The following is a 16,196-nucleotide window of genomic DNA, read 5'->3' as shown; positions in this document are numbered from 1 at the left end:
ACAGCACAAATGCGAGTGGAGTTCTAACTTCTACACAAGGATTTGATGCAGAAATTAATTTCATATATTCGGGTTTTTTATTTTCATTTTTTACCTCGGACCGGCGGTTTGGTGGGAAATTCGGTAAATTTGTTGAATGTTTTCATTGTTCATCCATAGAGGGAAGCATATATTTGCACATATCTGCTATCTGGTGGCTAGTTTCTTAGTTTCAATAACAAGAAAGTAACGGCACGGAAGTAAAATTGCGGCAACATAAAACAGAAAGAAAAATCCTGGAATATACTTACATTTTAATATTATAACTGTTCTCTTTTGTTGCTTTGTGTACGCTTTCATTAATGAAGCTTAATTGTGTCGCCGTCTGTTGAGTTTCAAACTATATTCATGAAGCTTCAAGAGGATGAATGTCTACTAGTGTGCAGACCGGATACTGTTGCACGGTTTGAATCTACTTCTGGGTAAATATACACATGTTTTATGTCTGTAGAAACAATGTAATTATAAAATAGAGTAATAATAGGCGTTTGTGACATTTCGTGGATGTAACTACGTCGTTGTTCAACATTTGATAAGATTTGAAGTTTTCACGGCGGTGAATTGTGGATTGTAGCGCCATATTCAGGGTAACAGTGAGACAGATAAGAATTTGGATGTTATAGGTTATGTCAAAAGTACTCACTGACCACCATTCTTATATAACTGACCCAAATCACTACTTGTCTAACTTCTGCCCTGGAGACGATGAGGTAATTCCACCCGTGGATTAAACTAGCACAGGTAGGGACCAGCAGGTGCTCTGACGAGTGGGTGAAATGTAATTGACTCCAGGCAACTGTGACGTCACCGGCACAATTTTCAACGGTCAGAATTCAAATTTTGGCAAACAAACTCAGTGCATGACTTGTTGTATTTAGACTTTATCGCTGATTTTGTTGTTATGAAATGTCCACAGAACCTAGAAAAATGTACACAGTTTCCTGGTCACTGTAATGTAGCCTCCGCGTCCAGACCGGTTCTGGGGCGCATTCCAGCCTCCTATCTCCTAAGATCCATCTTGATATTATCCTCCCATCTTTTTCTTGGTCTAGCCAGTGGTCGTTTTCCAGACGGATTTTTCACCCCTTGCCTCCCCCCCCCATGCATGCCACATGTCCAGCCTATCGGATCAGCCTCCACTTATGTAGTGTATATAATAATTATGTTAAAATTCTAAATAGCAAAATACTGTCTTCTTTATATTAAAATGGAGTTAGAACTGGGAATATGTAAAGAAGTATAAAATTAGGAAAGAGTTCCTTCTGCGGCTTGAACAAGTTTATTTGCAAGTTCTCATCTGAACGCGAGAAAGTTAGCTGGACAGTAAATCCGTGCCGGTGTTTGTTGTACAAGAATCATCCAGCCTCCGCGTTTTACACAGATCATAAATTCGTGCCGACGTCAAGGAAATTCTTACGTCTATTTCTGAACGCATCAGAGACAAAGTGAAAAACAGCGCGTCTATTGTGTCAATTAGCAGCGTTAAATTCTGCACCGCGTGTAATTGAATTCATACTTGAAATCAGACGATTGTGATTTAGGAAATAACTCGAAAATCAAATTCCGTATTTGAAGACCTCTGAGCAACAGTGGGATAACTCACGTTTATTAGATTTTTGCAAGGAAAAAGGATGTAAGGTTAAATATGGCAAATATGATTTTTCTTTGCGGGATTTTGAAAGATACATTTTCAAAATTTAGAAACCGCGTGTAGCAGCGTAGCTCGCTACCAGAGAGCTTCTATAGTCAGTGGTAATGAGATTAGGTTTTTATTTCATTATCATATATTTTCCATCTTCCTGTCGTTAACAGGTTTTGAATTTTAAGTAGGTGTTCTAAAAATTAAATTCGAAATATGCCTATTTATAAAATATTAACAAAGGCCTTTTTCTATTTTCCTTACTTGCGGATAATTTGGAGTGTCGTCCATCTTTATAGTCGACTCTGCAAAATCCTTCTGAATGATATCCTTCAAATTTCCTCAGTCTTCCAAGAGAATTCTCAATAAAAATTCTCTGTGCCTTTCTTTTCTTCTCCCACTCAACTACATTTTGAACTGCTGGAAATCTGTAAAATATTGTACAGAAGGAAGCCTTGTTATGAAATGTACCGATATTTCACTCTAACCCCCAAAAGATTAAAAAAAAAAAGGTTTGATTTACGCTAAGATAAATATCAGAAATCTTCGCTGTATTAGGAGAGAACTGTAGCTCAGGTTGTTCTGTCTTCTCGTGGCGTAGACCTGGTTAAATGAGATGTGACCTCGAGATTACGATCAGAGTTTTCTCCATACTCATATATCACCGCCTCACGAGTTGTCTCGTCTCTGACTCATCTATCGTGGGAGTAAAAGCAGGTTTAAGTGCGTCGTTGCTCTGTTAAACGTTCAAGAAGATCTTCAACGCTGTGATAATTTTTGTTTTCCTACTGTTGGGTTACCAGCCAGAATGTGAACGCTTTCCGAAGGTCAATTTTTGAGTCTCCTTTTATTTAAATATCAAAATAAACAAAACTTTCTCCGAAAACCATTCCAGCTGAGATTGCTTGGGTCTTTATCAAAAACAGCACGTTTCTCGTTAGTAAAACTAATGTTTGTTGTTTTAGTCTACAAACGCAGACTTGACTGCATTTTGAATAGAACACAGATAAATCGGAGCTCAAAAGATTATTTGCTGCAGTGTTTAAAAAGACGGCTTATAGCAGGTGCGGAATGTTATAAGCCCGGGTTACGAAAATTTTTGTTTGTGATTCAGCAAATTCTTCGTTAGAATGAATGGTTTGGATGACCTTTCTACGGTCTAATATTGGTAAGGGCAAATGTTGTCTTAACACTTTGAAGCCGAAGAAAATATAAATACGCTAATATTTAAAATTCGAACTCCTAGTCCAACATCAACTGGTCGGTGTTGTTTAAGGAAATAATCGCTGTTTATAATGAGAATCACGCGAAACCCATTGATGCACTGCGTAGGCATCTGAATAATATTTAAAGATTCAGTCCGTACCGCGAAGAAAACACTACACTTCACCATTACAAAGATCAACTGGTTAACGCTGTTTAAGGAAATAATCGCTGTTTATAATGAGAATCACGCGAAACCCATTGATGCACTGCGTAGGCATCTGAATGATATTTAAAGATCCAGTCCGTACCGCGAAGAAAACACTACACTTCACCATTACAGACATCAACTGGTTAACGCTGTTTAAGGAAATAATCGCTGTTTACAGTGAGAATTATACGAAACACATAAATACACATCATAGGAATAATTTTTAGTTAATTATTGTTAAAGCAGGTGGTACATATAGTTACCATTGAGTTTTAAAAGAGTAGAGAAATTGGAAGACGAAGCGTGGAATTTATTTTAAAGCCATTTTATACACACTTGTTGGATGTAAAGTCTGCATATCGGGCAGTGGGTTCGCAAATACGGGGCCCCTCGATTTTAAGCGCCCTGGAAACTAAGAGTCGAGCAAATGTGCTCGATTGCTTCGCCACGTCTGTCTGCCTGGACGGATTTTCTTGAAATTTTATGCAGGGAAAAATTTGTTAAAAATCTGTCAGCACATTTCCGATTTTGGATAAATTTACTCGTTAAAAACTCCACACGATGGTCTACACACATTTACAAATGGACTGCTATTTAGAGATAGAATTGAGAGCGAGACACGCGTATGCATTATATGTGCCTTCATATTCATTTGTTTGCTGAAACCAAGAGTTCAGGATCGAGGTCACGTGTGAGGGCATTCATACCACGGGCCACCAGTCGACGAGAACTCGACATCGGTTCAGCCTAAGGGTTGGTGGGCTTTATCAACCCTTGCCACTTCATCCACGTGCAGAGCAATTGATCGGACTCAGACCTGCGCTTAGCGAACGTACAATACGACGCGGTTGAATCACTGGGAATTTCCCAAGCTAGGATTCCCCTTCGGCGGATTCCCCATCGAGTCACTTACGATCACAGACACTAGTGTTGATCTTAATTTAAGGCGACCGTCACTGGTGTCCGATATAAATAAACATTAGCATTTTTAGATAAATTACGGCGAATTTTTCAGTATCAGATTTAATTTTATTCTGTTGGGCAGTTCTTGAGTACGAGGGACTTCTATAGCCGACATTTTACAATTTTCTATGTGAACTGCTGTTTGATTGCACTGATATTGATTATTTGTTGTCATTACTCCATTGTAACCGGTTTAATCGCTTGCCGCCCCCTTCTGTACTAAGTAAGGTTTCATAACGTGAATTAGGCCTTCTTGATGGATGCGAAACTGGTTTAACGTTGCACTGAGTATTCCATTTGGTCCAGTTCCGCTTAATTTCTCGATGTGCAAGGACACTGAAAACGCCAGTGAATTTATAGTCGGTTTTAAGGCAGAATTTACTGTGCCAGTTGTTGACAAATAACATTGAATTTAAAAGATTTTATTTTCGTTCGTGTCTCTGTTGATAAAATAACAGATTTTATTTTGTGACGGTGCTGTACTGTGGTAATGTCGGTGATTTGTAAGCCATGAGAAATATACCGAATAGTCTCAAGTTAATGACCATAAATTATGTCTCGGTTTTAAATATTACTCAGAAAACAATATTGAACTCTCGTGTGTCTGTGGTTAAGTGTTAGTATACCATTTGTTATTCAAACGTCGGGTTTATTTATCAACTCCAGGGATTAGAAAGGAAAGATTATCATGTTTTCGAAGTATGTGTAAGTATTATTTTATTATAATAATTTTTATCATCCTTGTGCGTGCAGTTAAAACACTAAATATTACCTTTGTGACAACGTATAAGGTGTTAAATCACAACATTAGATTGTTCTACTGTCTTATATAGCATCATAAAGCTTACATCCTTTGAGAAGTTATTATTTGAGAATCCTTGATGTGAGGTCTTTGCTCTATGATGAAACCGCGTTATTTAAGGTCTAACGTTGATGTCCCTGTATGTCGTTACAGTATCGTGGCAGTAATCTTACTTACGCCAAATTTTTAACTTTCAAGATAATGTCAACATTCGTTACTGACAATATTTCGAAGACCCCTCCAGCATTTCTTAGTCTGTGTAGCTGATGGTATAAACGACGACATATTCTAAACAAAGTCGAATTTTGAATAGAATTAATTAGGATTTGAGGTCCTCACGGCGGTGAGTAAGGAAGATTGCTGGTTGTAACGCTGTGTAGTCTGATAGAAGTTTATAGACGTTTCAGAGGTACGTGCTGACTACGTCATCGCCTGATGGAGTTAGTTAGTTTCTGGGGTGACACGCTTTCGACAGAATATGAAGTTGCCCGATACGTGGTGATATATTTACTCACGTCATTCACGCTCTGTTGCAATTGCTGCCCAATACAGGCGAAACATCTGTGGTTGATCACTCACTCATGATCTACGTACATTTCCACAGTCAGATGATAGTTTAATTAACTCTTCACAGGCCTGTGGTAACTATATGTACCATCTGATTTTAACAGACAGCAATTTTCTATTTTGTATACATTGGATTCGTATGGTTCTATATACAAACAGCGATTATTTTCTTATTAATCAGTGTTAACCAGTTGATCTTCGTAACGGTGAAGTGTTGTGTTTTCTTCGCGGTACGGGCTGGATTATTAAATATTATTTAGACTAGCTACGGCTTCAAGGGGTTAATTAATTCTGTTCTTTTACGTGACGTAACTGAGGCACTCCCCCCCCCCCCGCGCGCGCGCGCGAGATCACTGAAATAACAATGAAAATGTTGCATCGCCCTGTGAACGATATTAAAAAGGCAGAGGTCATCGACTCCAGTGATGTCATTGTGTTTGAACTTTGCATGGACTTTCGCTATTTTGACAGGACCTCCCCCCCTCACCCTGCGATAACCATTATTCCTCTATATAAAAGACTTTCACGTGCCTATTATGAATTGTGTATAATTCTATACGCGTAAGAGCGACCTATGTGTCAGTAGACCCTGTGCCGGCAAGGAAAGACAAACTTCGGTGCTAGTTTTATAGGAAATAAAGTCCGTGTGCTTGATTAAGCGCCACGCTACGGACACGTATGATAAAGTGGAAGTATGACCTTACACGTCAATGACCTCTTCACCAGGAAGAGGTAAGTGGTCAGATTCAAACTCCGGTTACTTTATTCCGGGGGAAAGATCCGTGTGTCTAAAATATTATCACCTTAAAAAGGAACGCTGGTTACACGGGTATTCTGATTTGGGGACTTGAATTTAAATGACAAATTTCTGAAGATGGATGGTATGTATAGATCGACGTTTCAGAAGAGCTTACTGCCTCCGTCATCGGTTCGGTAAAAATTCTGTATTCTGTATTTTTATTGTTAAGTAAATTTACCTTAATAGATGTGGATTAAAATTTACTGACAAGTGGTTGGCACTCCTGCTTCGTATTCGGGATATTCCTGGGAAACAAAAAAAGCAGGCTGTGCTGACTAAGTGTTTGTCCCCTGGGATATCTGGGGTTTCTCCAAAAGAATTCGGGTGTAGCACCCCAAATTTGACCACTTCCAATTCCTTCCATATCCCTCGCAATTCATCCTTTCATTTTACGTTACGTAGACAAAATGTGAGAGGTTAAAATAGTCGCAGAAGTTGACTTCGGTTTGCTGTGGGCACATGTTCCGTTGTTGTGCGGAGAGGCCCCCCCACTTACTGTGCACTTGCCACCATCGCAGGGTGCCAGGCGTGAGATCGAATGCCGCATTGCGTGCTCTTCCAAACACACGTGCACGCGCTATGGACACGTGTCGGAATCCAGAAATGCGTCCGCATTAGCTAAAAATAGAATCCATGCTGGGCTTTATATGGAAATATCTCATTTGCTCCCCTCCCTAGTTTGTGTGAATAACTTGGAAGTTCAATTGTTTTTTCAATTCTAAGTTGGGGACAGAATCACCTTTTGTAACTAGCTAACCAACGAACATAATTTAGCGGAGTCCTTCTTCGTAAGATGTAGGTCGCTCAGGTAGTCAAAAAAAACTCCCCATTGAACCCGAATTTTTAATTACCGTGGTCACAAGATCCCCAAACTCGCCTCTATCCTGAGTCATATGTATTCAGCCCAAAGGAACACACCCTATTTCAAATCTAAAACTTCTTGACGATGGTGAAGAGTCAATTGAATAAAAATTTTCTTGGATATTATCCATCGTCTAGTAAATATAAAACGTAAAACGACGTTTCGGAAATGGGACTTTATCTCCGTCTTCAGGTTCCTACACAGTTGGGCCCACTAGATAGAGCTAATCCCTATCTCTGGACATAGGGATTAGCTCTATCTAGTAGGAACCTGAAGACGGAGATAGAGTCCCATCTCCGAAACGTCGTTTTACGCTTTATATTTACTAGACGATGGATAATATCCAAGAAAATTTCTATTCAATTGACACCCTATTTCGTTAAGATCGTTGTTAATATTATCCTTCCATCTATGTCTAGGTCTTCCAAGTGATCACTTCAGACTGTATTAACGTTTTAAAGCCTGAAATTCTGACCTCGGTCGGAATATGAAATTCACCTTCGTCAAAAGCCGAGCTTGAAAATAATCTAATAATACAAAACCATTAAATAAAAAAAATATTTATTGATTGTTAAAGCAGGTGGTACATATAATTACCACTCGGCTGTAAAGGATTGATTTACGATGTGTAATGCAGCGTCTGTCGATCGCACCCGGAATCGAGAAGCATTTCCGGAAAATCAACAAAAAGATCTTTAGATTTTTTATAACATTGGCTCATTTCCAGCGTATCATAGGCCCATAGCGTGCCCTTCAATAGGCCTCTTATTACGATACTGACACCATTTTCTTGGACCAGAGTGACTATATAACACTGCTGGCACGAGGGACAATATAATGGGTATTTGAATGAAGAGATAACTTTTGTTTTCCTTTAAGAATCGATTATCGGACATTCTCATTCCATTGTTTGTTATTCTCCATGGCGACGTATGGTTTTGGCTTTCTCGTACCCCCGGCTGGATTTATTCCGGATCCATGGAACCCTGACGGGAGCTGGTCACGCGGGGAGATTAGCATACCGTGAGCCCTGTTTAACTGCGTGCTACCTAAGTAAGGGAATCTTTATCACAGACAACTGAGACAGCGAATGTAGCCCTTGGTCTGCATTCGATGTCATGAATTTAAACAAAGCGAAATATAAGCACAGAATTTTTATATCCTATCGGACGTTTTTTTTTTCCTATGATTAACTTCAGCGTTTTTATCCATCGATACGGGTCCGGCGAGAACGTGGAGTTATATCTCCACTCCCCCCATACGTCTTCATGTCATCGCTTTTTTTAGGCGCAGGGACATCTTTGCCTTTTTGTCTGTGGTTGTCTCTGTGTGCTACGGAAACTCTTTGTAGCAACTGTACATTCCTTTTCACCCCACGACAGGGGATTTGCTGTAGGAAGGTTACAAGACCAGCCCATCTGGGAACCCTGAGCGTATTTTGTAAGTAGTGTGACACTGCAGGTGTTTCCAACACGTTTTGCTTTGTGTTTCTTCTCTGATTGTCCTCCAGTGGCTACTGCGTTCAGTGTCTGTAGCATCGAAATCTCGACCCACGTCTAGGAATAACAAAAACGGAATTCGCAGGTAATAATTCGCATGATTTCTAAGATTACAGGCTGGTTACTTGAAATTTATCGATGATTGTCTTCTGCACTTGTGCGTAGATACCAACGATTAGTGGGGTACGTGCTGCCTCCGTCATCAGAGCTGAAACATAAACGTCGTATATGGGAATGTAATTGATACGCTAATGTTTTGCCTGTCCTTTGTCACAATGGTGCAGCATGTCAACAGTTGGTAATAGAAAGTCAGCCTACAGGTCCGAAGGATCACTGTGAATGTACTGAACAACATTTTAAAACATCAAATACAGGCATACCTCGGATATATTTCGGTTCCAGACCACCGCAATAAAGCGAGTCTCAAGAAGTTTTTGGTTTCCCAGTGCATATAAAAGTTATGTTTACTCTATACTGTAGTCTATTAAGTGTACAATAGCTTTGTGTCTAAAAAAAACAATGCGAGAATTACCAAAATGTGACACAGAGACACGAACTGAGCACAAACCTTCAATTTGTAAAAACGCAATAAAACGAGGTATGCCTGTATCAATCTGTATTTTACGGTAATTAACGTCGCATTATTCAACACTTACAACACAGAATTCAACTTCCGGAATGTAATAACTGCTTATTTATTTTAGCCTATTTTCGTCAGTTTAACTTTCGAAACAGTTGACCGATTTTTATTAAACTTGGTACGAATGTTATGGTATTACAGGCCACCCCCAGATTCAAACCCCTCATTTTCCTACATTTGCTCGTTTTAATATATTTCACTTCTGCTCTGGTAATACGTCTCGCGCCCAAAGTGTGGATCCTAGGGTCGTAGAAGCTAGCGTCCTGATGATGGAGGCAGAAAGAACCTCTGAAACGTCGATAAACTTTCATCACACAGCACGGCTCGATAACCTGGAAGTAGCCATCTTCAGACTCGCAGCTGCAGGAACATGAAATCTCAGTCACTTAAAATAGTCCGTTTCCTTCCACATTCGTTCCAAATCATCATTCATTATCACCAGTTCATCGGAAATAAACGTTTTAAAGTAAGTTACAGAAATAAACTCAATGAATAATGAGTTGCCGTCTTGTTAGGAGCGTAACAACCGGAGAAAAATACACATCTTGTACAGTTTGTAAAAAAAAAATATACCCACCTGTCGCCATGGGATGGACCAACTTTGGACAGAAGTTTGTCCAGGACGCTCTGGGTCCGGAGAAGAGACGTCGAATATCTCTGAGAGGTGGCCGGTTGGGGGGCGGGGGAGTCCAGGGGTGCGCATGCTCCGACGGGCTCGACCTGTGACTACCGGTTGCCCGGGAGACGACGTCCGTCCGATGAGATCTTCCTTCAGTTCGGAATCAAACTCGCGGGACTCTGGTCGGAAGTGTCTTCCTGCCGGAACACTCGCGTTATTACGAGTGTCTGTGTGTGTGTGTGTGTGTGTGTTCTCTGGGATTCTTTGAAAACGCGGATTCGAGCGATGATGAGGAAATCTCCGTGTGATCCGGAGATTATGCCGTATAAATTAAGAGAAAAATGATATTTCGTAGTGGTAACCAGCTATAGTATTAAGTAAATGCAATTTTGAATCAGCTCCATTAAGCTATGTCTGTCTGTTGACTTTATTTAATAGATGCTTGATTTTATTAACTCCTAAAAATGTACGATGGATTTATTAAGTTATGTTTATTATATTTGTTTGTTTGGTGCAGTTTTTGACTATCAGAATCCAAAAAAAGGAGAAAATATCGATACAAAAAAGATTCGACAGTCACAGCGCATATTACATTAAAGGTTCTAATTTAAAATTACGGTCTGTTCGCATAAGAAAAGGTTTTTTTTTATCAAAATTAACTTCCTAATTAAAATAAATATTGACACATATAATGATCAAATTTCTTTTATTTTATTCGTTTTATGAAAGAACCTATCCAGAATAATTCATTTTAAAAATATGCAGAAAATATGCTAATTTTAAGGAATTTAATAGTTACTTTTCCATTTTGATTTTAACGCCACTTGATATTTGGAAACGCTATTCAATATGATTCTAGGCCGACGTCTTGTCAGAGCTTGTAACACGATTATACTCGGTCATCTATCATGTTTAAGGTCTTGGATATTATCACTTAAGTGTCACTATTTCAACATTCTAAAATCAAAAATATAATTAGTTTCAGTACAAGACTGTCTGCACATGAATTATAAGCAAATGTACAACATTTTAAGGATATCGATGTATATGGAATTCTGTATCGATGCCGGAGATATAGGCCTATATATCGATATGGAATCGATTAATCTGTTTAGACTTTTTTTTTAAAATTACGAGTTAGTTAATTAAATGTGATATAAAACGCTGTATTATGTTTTTATTTATACTAAGTATTGTCGTAATATTAATAAAACGTTTTAAGTAATTTAAATAAAATCCAAACTTAAATACTGTGCATTGCTTCTAAACTTTCATTTTTAAGTTACATTTTTTTTTATTTTTCAAGCTAAACGCGTCTTAGAATCAGTTTTATGGTACTAAGAAATTACGCGATATATCGATGCGTTGAATCCATATCGATATCCAATATATTTTCCTGATGTGATATCTTATCGATGATTTGCAAACGTGTCTTAACTGAAATATAAAATTACGCTGTTCAACGTCTGCTCGTGCTGGAATTAATGTCAGGCTTCCTGAAGCCACCTGCTCGTAGAAACCCTATACTGGAGTCTCCAGTCACGGTCACATGTAATGGGATTTTGTTGGATGTTTTTGAAGGAGGATTTCTCGTGAATATATTTCTATTATTTATCTGTTCTCTTTGTTACAAGTCAAAACACTGCACTTACCTGTTCGGAATGTGTTTAAGAAGGCTGTTCAAAGAAACTTTCAGATCAAGAAATTATTGAAGATATTGTCTTTTATTAGTAACGCAGGCTGATTTAAGTTAGGTTTCTGCTACCAGTGACGTTGAAATGTTTAAGAAGAATATTCTGAAACATTACTTATAATTAAATTGTATTTTTTAACTTATCTTTCGCCATTATCTGTACGTCTTACATTGTACATCTTGAACCTGATTTTTACGTTACATTTTATTCTCGTATTTAATCTCTAAATTTTATATTATTTACTTTCTAGAATTTCGTTTTGTTTTAGTGCTTGGCCGTGTTTGAAATTATTTGACTGTTGCCACGTCACGCACTTAACTAAATTAACTGAATTATTATTATTATTATTATTATATTTACATGACACAGTTACCGGTAAATATACAAGTAATTTGTTTGTTTGTCGTCAGTCTTTCGACTGCTTTGATGTGGTCCTCCATTTCCGTCTATCTTGCGCCAGTCTCTTCATTTCCACATATTTTCTACAGCTCACATCCTCAAAAATCTACGTCACATTTTCCAATCTTTGTCTCCCCCTAAAATTCCTCCCTTCAACTGTTCCTTCCATTACCAAATTAACCAATCCTGGGTGCCTCAGAAAGTGTCCCACCATCGTATCTCTTCTTCTCGTAAGATTCTTCCTTCGCCTATCCCGTCTAAGACCAGCTCATTTCGTACTTTATAAGTCCACTTAATTTTCAACATCCTTCTATAGCACCACATTTCAAATGTTTCTACCCTCATTCTTTCTGCCTTTCTCACTGACCATATTTCGCTTCCAAACAAATAACTTCAGAAAAGTCTTTCTTAATTCCAGGTCAATGTTTGACACTAGTAGACCTCTCTTTTTGAAGAAGGCTCTTTTCGCTAATGTCTTCCTTGTTTCGTCCATTTTGCTTCTTAAATAACAGAATTCCTTAAGTATTTCTACTGTGTCTTTCCCAATTTTGATATTTAACGGATCATTATTCTCATTTCTGCTGCTCCAAATTTCGTCTTGATTTTGTTTATCCTTAAGCCAAACTCCTCACTGAGTAATCTATTCATACGATTCAATAATTTTTCTAAATATTCCTTCCTTTCAGCCAAAAGTACAATATCATCAGCGAACCTTAACATTGCTGTCCTCTCCCCCTGAACCCTTATTCCTATCCCGAAATTCCTTTCACGTCCTTAATTTCTTCCTCAACAAACAAATTAAACAGCAGGGGCGATAGGCTGCAACCTTGTCTTACTCCCTTCTTAATAAATTCGTCTTTCTCGATTCTCCACTCTCATTATGGCCTCCTGACGCTTATAAATACCGCAAATAACTCGTCTATCTTTATATTTCAGTCCCACCTTTCTCAACACTTTACGTTGTCAAAAGCCTTCTCCAAGTCTACAAATTCCATAATTATATCTTTATTTTTTCGTAATCATTCCTTCTATCATTAAACGTAAGGTTTATCAATAAATAATATCAATGCAAAATTTAATATTTTTACGTAACTTGCATTAAGTTTGGTAAAAGTAAACTGAATGTAATTTTTAAAATAATGGAAAATCAGTATGGATGGTCAGAATGGCATATTTTAAGTTTAAATAAATTTTACATTAACGCGAGTATCTGTAAATGGCGTGGATTTGTAGCAGTTCATTACGCTTGTCGACAGTCGGCTGGAATGTGTGTCTGGAACTGCGTCACTTTGGTGGTCCATTGCAACCGTTTTAAGTCTCTTTGGCGAGAGGTGATAATTTAAACGGGTTTGTGTGAACGCGCGACGTTACTGGCGCAATGTTGCAGCCAAGTGAACCAGGACGGCGAGGAAGAAGTGTCTCAGGATGATAAACGTCATACCAAATGTTGCAAACTCCACACTCGCACGCCGTCTGTAGAATCAACTTTGTACGTTAAGGTACGTCATTTTATATATTTTTTTCGCCTTTTAGCAGAAAAACAAGATAATTCTGGCGAGATTTTTGGTTCTCAAGGCGGCGAACGTGAAAAGGACTGCTTTCTGGGATATTACGTCATGTAGTCTTTTAGATGTTGACCGAAATTTCGGAGGTGGATCCTGCCTCCATCATCAGGGCGACAACTCATCGCCCAGAGATTGAAGGTAGCATCCACCTAGTCTGAAACCTGAAGGAAAGATATCACAAAGAGACCTTAAGGGTATATTGGAGGACATTATTAAAATTATTTTTAAAATATGAGAACTAACAGACTTGGTAGGTAAATTTTAACATTTCTGTAAGGGAAAGCAATTTTTGCTAATCCCTGTGCATGGTTTTATTTTAAAGACTTGAGGGACAGAAAACTGCGTAGAGAAGCTAAATGTGGGAAGATAATATTAAAGTGGTGGGCCTTGACAATGTTGAGTGTATGGAGCGGAAGATGTTTGAATGATTACAGCGTTCAGATTCCCATCTACTGATTTGCTGTCAGCCTCGGACGTAGACCTTTTATCGCCAGAACAGACCCGTATCTTATCTTTCTGGTCAAGAACGGTCATTTACAGTTTAAATTGCGTCGAGAGATCAATCGATACCTTTCGTCCGTCCCCGCGAAACAAACCACACCGCTGTTGGGACAGGAAAAATTACAAACTGATCGGGGGCGGTGATAAAACATTTTCCGCTTTGCAAATTAGTCCTTTCATTCCGTCTAATTCCACATTTTCATCTGTTTATTATTTTTCTAATCCACAGAAATTTATTTCAATATATCACTTAATCAAAATATGTTTTAACATATGTTGTGGCACCCACAGGATATTTTTAGTGCATTACACCAAAACAGAACCCACAATTGGGCCCTATTATTATCCCATCTGTTCACCATTTATGGGGTATGTACTCCCATGTACCCGAGACAGACCTTGTCCCTAAGGTACATAGGGCAGCAGCTATTTCCGGGATACATTTTGTTTTTAATATGTATTACATGTATTATATAATTCTGTTTTACGACAGCGTCTTTCGAATGATGTATGAAGATCCCAATATGGCGGTCTTCTGCAGTTCCCTGATGTCATGTTCGCCCGGGATGTTGGCCAAATATTTCCTGAGTGACCTGGAGACATCATCATCATCATCATCATCATAATCATTTGATGAGCTTAAAAATCTGTACTGCTCCCCCAATATTGTCCGGGTGATTAAGTCGAGAAGAATGAGATGGGCTGGGCATGTAACGCGCATGGATGGGACAAGAGGTGTGCACCGGGTATTGGTTGGGAAGCCTGAGGGGAAGAGCCCTCTGGGGAGACCTAGACGTAGATGGGAGGGTAATCTCAGGCGGGATCTATGGGAGATAGGAGTTGAAGGAGACTGGATTTTGTTGGCCCAGGACAGGGTCCGGTGGAGGGCTTTGGTTAATTCGGTGATGAACCTTCGGGTTCCGTAAGCCATCTGGTTGGTTGGGTCCACTATTTGGGAAGCCTGAGGGGAAGAGACCGCTGGGGAGACCTAGACATAGATGGGAGGATAATCTCAGGCGGGATCTATGGGAGATCGGAGTCGAAGGAGACTGGATTTTGTAGGCCCAGGACAGGGCTTTGGTTAATTCGGTGATGAACCTTCGGGTTCCGTAAGCCATCTAGTTATTATTATTATTTTGGGGGGCTATCGCCCTGATTATGGAGGCAGCAGGCAAATACATTTTATGAGCCATCCTAAATTTCTATACGCGTATTACGGAAAGGCGGCCATGTTGGGGAAAAATGCTCCTGTCGGACGAAGATTTAAGTAGAGATATAAGAGGAGTGAAAAGAGGCTGAGTGCTGGCTTGTTTCTGTTCCTGTCATCCGTAATTGGAAAGCGATGTGAATCAGAAACAAATTGTTGTGTGGTATTTTGGCGATCGTCATGAGTTAGAGACATTGAGGTCTTTGGATCGAACCATATTGAAACCACATGTGACTGTGCTGTATCTACTACTAATGATATTGGAGATCACATTTGCACTGTTGAGGGTCTTTGTGAAGGGGGATGCTGAGGAGAATATTTGTTCTTAAGATGGATAAAGTGACGGGAGACTGAAGAAAACTGCTGTATAATTTTTTATTCTTTGGGGAAAAGAGAAATGCGAACAGAATTTTATGGTTTGAAATCTTTAAGGGACGTTATCACTCAGAAGAGACTGATGTATGTGGCATGATAATATTAAAGTGGATATTAAAGAAAACTAGTCGGAAGTTGTGGTCTGAATCCATGTGGTTTGTGATAGAGACCAATGATGGGCTGTTGTGAATGCGGTAATGAACCTTGGGGTTACATAATCGCGGTTTGTTTCGTGACCATATGAGCGAATGTCGGATTCTAATAGACGACTCCGCTGTGTGGAGTTGTTAACAGCGGGTGCAGAAAGGGGCCTCGGTATTGACGGCCTGCCGACCACTGGGTTCAAACGAGGGTGTTCCAAGGTGTGCCAACTTGCTCTCTCCGAAATGTTGCGTGACGGTGCGTATAAATCCTGGCAGTTTGTTCACCCCGCACGCGTATGTGGCAAGATGACAATCGATACCTCTGTTTTACCGTGCGTGGTGGCAGTTGGTCAGACTGTGGGCTCAGTCTGACAGTGACAAACACGATTGACTCACTCGGTGGAGAAGAGTCCTTCTTCAGGAGCTCAGGAAAATCTCCGTCTTTCATGGAAACCGAATGATCATTGCC

The 16,196-nt window shown here is 39.3% G+C and overlaps 1 protein-coding gene across 7 annotated transcripts in view; it reads left to right on the top strand.

Annotated features, from left to right (window-relative positions):
• Positions 1-243: 243 nt before the first annotated feature.
• Elk (Eag-like K[+] channel) overlaps positions 244-16,196 on the top strand; it is a 95,241-nt gene continuing 79,288 nt past the window's right edge. For 2 of the 7 annotated variants that reach the window (XM_022071826.2, XM_022071824.2), the window contains exon 1: positions 244-461. In XM_022071826.2, the coding sequence (XP_021927518.1) occupies positions 388-461 (74 nt within the window). In that variant the 5' untranslated portion in view covers positions 244-387. Of the gene's footprint in view, positions 462-4,356; positions 4,761-10,011; positions 10,221-13,192; positions 13,436-16,196 lie in introns of those variants that run through there. The other 5 variants (XM_087348996.1, XM_022071825.2, XM_022071830.2 and 2 more) reach the window with 4 other exon arrangements.

This window comes from Zootermopsis nevadensis, unplaced genomic scaffold (genome assembly GCF_977971745.1).
Source record: "Zootermopsis nevadensis isolate Lab colony 2312 unplaced genomic scaffold, Znev_1.0 Znev_ptg000015l, whole genome shotgun sequence".
Taxonomy (NCBI): Eukaryota; Metazoa; Arthropoda; class Insecta; order Blattodea; family Termopsidae; genus Zootermopsis; species Zootermopsis nevadensis.
Note: the sequence above shows the minus strand (reverse complement) of the source record. Positions and strands in the feature narration are given on the sequence as shown.